Here is a 4195-nt window from a genome sequence, read left to right on the forward strand (position 1 = left end):
CTGTGGTATCTGCCACAGTGGAGACATTTCTGTGTTATGTGCTACAGTGGAGACATTTCTGTGTTATCTGCCACATTGGAGACATTTCTGTGGTATCTGCCACAGTGGAGACATTTCTGTGGTATCTGCTACAGTGGAGTTATTTCTGTGGTATCTGCCACAGTGGAGACATTTCTGTGTTATCTGCCACAGTGGAGACATTTCTGTGGTATCTGCCACAGTGGAGACATTTCCGTGTTATGTGCTACAGTGGAGACATTTCTGTGTTATCTGCCACATTGGAGACATTTCTGTGGTATCTGCCCCCAGTGGAGACATTTCCGTGTTATGTGCTACAGTGGAGACATTTCTGTGTTATCTGCCACATTGGAGACATTTCTGTGGTATCTGCCCCCAGTGGAGACATTTCCGTGTTATGTGCTACAGTGGAGACATTTCTGTGGTATCTGCCACAGTGGAGACATTTCTGTGTTATGTGCTACAGTGGAGACATTTCTGTGGTATCTGCTACAGTGGAGACATTTCTGTGTTATGTGCTACAGTGGAGACATTTCTGTGGTATCTGCCACAGTGGAGACATTTCTGTGTTATGTGCTACAGTGGAGACATTTCTGTGGTATCTGCTACAGTGGAGACATTTCCGTGTTATGTGCTACAGTGGAGACATTTCTGTGGTATCTGCCACAGTGGAGACATTTCTGTATTATGTGCTACATTGGAGACATTTCTGTGTTATCTGCCACATTGGAGACATTTCTGTGGTATCTGCCACAGTGGAGACATTTCTGTGTTATCTGCCACATTGGAGACATTTCTGTGTTATGTGCTACAGTGGAGACATTTCTGTGGTATCTGCTACAGTGGAGACATTTCCGTGTTATGTGCTACAGTGGAGACATTTCTGTGGTATCTGCCCACAGTGGAGACATTTCCGTGTTATGTGCTACAGTGGAGACATTTCCGTGTTATGTGCTACAGTGGAGACATTTCTGTGGTATCTGCCCCCAGTGGAGACATTTCCGTGTTATGTGCTACAGTGGAGACATTTCCGTGTTATGTGCTACAGTGGAGACATTTCTGTGGTATCTGCTACAGTGGAGACATTTCCGTGTTATGTGCTACAGTGGAGACATTTCTGTGGTATCTGCCCCCAGTGGAGACATTTCCGTGTTATGTGCTACAGTGGAGACATTTCTGTGGTATCTGCCACAGTGGAGACATTTCTGTGTTATCTGCCACATTGGAGACATTTCTGTGTTATGTGCTACAGTGGAGACATTTCTGTGGTATCTGCTACAGTGGAGACATTTCCGTGTTATGTGCTACAGTGGAGACATTTCTGTGGTATCTGCCACAGTGGAGACATTTCCGTGTTATGTGCTACAGTGGAGACATTTCCGTGTTATGTGCTACAGTGGAGACATTTCTGTGGTATCTGCTACAGTGGAGACATTTCCGTGTTATGTGCTACAGTGGAGACATTTCCGTGTTATGTGCTACAGTGGAGACATTTCTGTGGTATCTGCCACAGTGGAGACATTTCTGTGTTATGTGCCACAGTGGAGACACTGCCCAGGTGGGAGACAACCCTAACGTCTCTGTCCCAGTGTTCAAAGGTATTCGATGTACACGTATGTGAATTTGAGATGCCTAGTGACGACTTATGAACATCTTTCGTCAACAATTTAAACAGAGTGAAATTGAGTGTGGTCTTCAAGTTGTTCAGATATAAAATAAGTACGGGAATATATTGATAAAACTATATATGTATGATTGCAACATCTCTTGCAATTTTAGTAAAATGAGTTGTCAAGTTTGCAAGATTTATTAATTTAATGTTCAAGGCTACTTATAAAGCTTATAATGATCGAAAGCTTGGTATAAAACAATCTAAGTCGTTCCAGATCTTTATATCTAAAATATCACAGTTGAAGAAATATTACAAGGGCTAGATAATCAATTCCTGGTTAAATAATTATTCTGAATTGGAAAATAGAGTAACCAAACAATCAAAAGCCAACCCGATGTATAAAGGAATGTCAAACCGATATGACATTCTTGACATACACGCAGATGTAAAATTCATTTTTACTAAACATAATGAATAATTAATGTTAATCAACATAGAATAAATGTGCAACATCTTACTACGCTCGTTTTGATAATGTTTTAAAATAATCATAGTATTTGTAAATTGATTGCTAATTAAATCGTTCATTCATGACAGTTATTAGTACACAGTCATAACAGAACGTCAAGGACAATTCATCATTGGTTTACCAACGTTCTTTGCTGAGGTGGATTTCGTAAGCACGTTTCACCACGATGACAATACTTTTTATTGTTCTTTCGACACAGCTTTTTAATGATTTTTTTTCCATTTTGGTAAAAATGTACTCGAAATAGATTGATTAATGTCAAATTGACATGGCAATAATTTCCGTCTTCTGTGGTCAGTTTTGGGTATATAAGACCGTCTTTTCATCTTAAACAACAGCAATCCTTAAGCAATTGCAGATTTCTTGCTGGCTGTTGAGAACAACTTAGAAGGTATTAATGTATAACCCTTTTACTCTTTTATGAAATTAATATTTGTTTTCTGATAAACTTGGAAATTATTTAATATCAAATGAACTTTATTTTAAAGTAATGTCCGTGACTATTTATGATTTAGTAGAATTGTACTTAGTGTATTTAATATATTCTTTTTTACAAATTTGACATACAGTTACAACACAGTCAGCTAACATTTTCTTATCTGAAATTTTATTACTGAATGAAACGTGTACATCATATTCCAGAGCTTTGTTATGTTATGTATATAAAAAGTAAAAACATTTATATCCAGCTTTCAACATGGTCAAGGCGTTGTGTGTCCTCCTCATTGCTATCGTCGGCCTGTCCGCCGTCCAGGGCTTCATTAGAGGGTATGGATATGGGGGTTTGTACGGCGGTTACGGTAATGGAGGGTTGTACGGCGGCTACGGGTACGGACGAATGTACGGTGGCTATGGATACCCTGGCATGTACGGACGTGGCTATGGCGGTTTTTACGGTGGTTACGGTAACACAGGAATGTACGGTGGCTATGGATACCCTGGCATGTATGGAGGTCACCTCGGAATGCAATTTTACCGATACCCAAGCTATGGCTACGGATTTGGTATGAGGCGCTTTCAAAAGGGCTATCCCTGGTTGCATAAGGGTACGTATATGATTTCAATTTCTTAAATTGTTATGGATGTAATATATCAAATGCATACACACACCAAACATGAACACTTCTCACAATAAACTATTGGTTAACACGTTCTTAAAGTAGACCTCACGTACTGTGTGTGTTTTTCAGGAAAGAAAGGCTACTACTAAGGAAATGGATTTCTGACCTTATCATCCCACTTCCGGTCCAAAGAGTGTATGTTTTGTGATGATGTATTGTATGATTTAATAAATTAAAAATCAATTACAAATTTGCATTCTTATTATATCTTATATATAGAAAGTTGTTCATCATTAATCTTTTGTAAGCAGTCTTATATCTCTGGTTTAAAGACATTTACGCAAGCGTGGCTCATTCTAAGACGAGAAGTTGAAAAGTTGTCGAAACGGTGTATCTGTGAGAGTGAAGCCTTACGCATCGAGTGACAAATTACACATCAAATTATTGGAGCTTTAAGAATACAGAGATATTGGTATCCATCTTTCCTACTACGTGCCAAACCAGTGACCGGTTATTGATAGCGAAATAAACCAACCCCAATAAAATATAAAAGAAGCTACAGGAATTGAGCAACGCTTAAGCACGGTTAAAGTCACATGCACCAAAGCCCAATTTCAACGAGACACACAAGGCAACACATAACATACATATTATAATAGCATTGTCAACGAAAGGTTCAAGTAATTCTATTTACTTTTCACGACATATTCTTGGAATCTTACATGAACTTATGCATTGAGAACCCCTTTTCACTCATAACGGCAGCATACTGACTTATAAGTCCGTTCACATAAAAAACTAGATGGAATGCATCCAAAATGAATAGCTCTAAATAGGATATATTGCGAGTTTGTGTTATTAGAAATAAGTAAATTATGTACGCACAGACCTGCCTACGTGTTTATGTGACAATGCAATCAAGATCACAGTTACTTGGTATTTGGACAGTATTTTTGGCCAGTCGAGTGACCTGAT

General features: G+C 38.9%; 1 protein-coding gene across 1 annotated transcript; it reads left to right on the plus strand.

Annotated features, from left to right (window-relative positions):
• Positions 1-2495: 2495 nt before the first annotated feature.
• Positions 2496-3470, plus strand: LOC128214520 (neuropeptide-like protein 31). The gene is made up of 3 exons (XM_052921023.1): positions 2496-2550; positions 2849-3205; positions 3350-3470. Exons 2-3 carry the CDS (start codon positions 2857-2859, stop codon positions 3367-3369), a joined length of 369 nt encoding a protein of 122 aa, XP_052776983.1. The 5' UTR covers positions 2496-2550; positions 2849-2856; the 3' UTR covers positions 3370-3470.
• The last annotated feature ends 725 nt before the right edge of the window (positions 3471-4195 follow it).

This window comes from Mya arenaria, chromosome 13, assembly GCF_026914265.1.
Source record: "Mya arenaria isolate MELC-2E11 chromosome 13, ASM2691426v1".
Lineage (NCBI taxonomy): Eukaryota > Metazoa > Mollusca > Bivalvia > Myida > Myidae > Mya > Mya arenaria.

Excerpts from the sequence above, each read along its gene's own strand:
- LOC128214520 (XM_052921023.1), top strand. The coding sequence starts at position 2,857 with ATGGTCAAGGCGTTGTGTGTCCTCCTCATTGCTATCGTCGGCCTGTCC. Across the intron at positions 3,206-3,349 it reads CTATCCCTGGTTGCATAAGG|GAAAGAAAGGCTACTACTAA; the intron begins GTACGTATATGA and ends TGTGTTTTTCAG.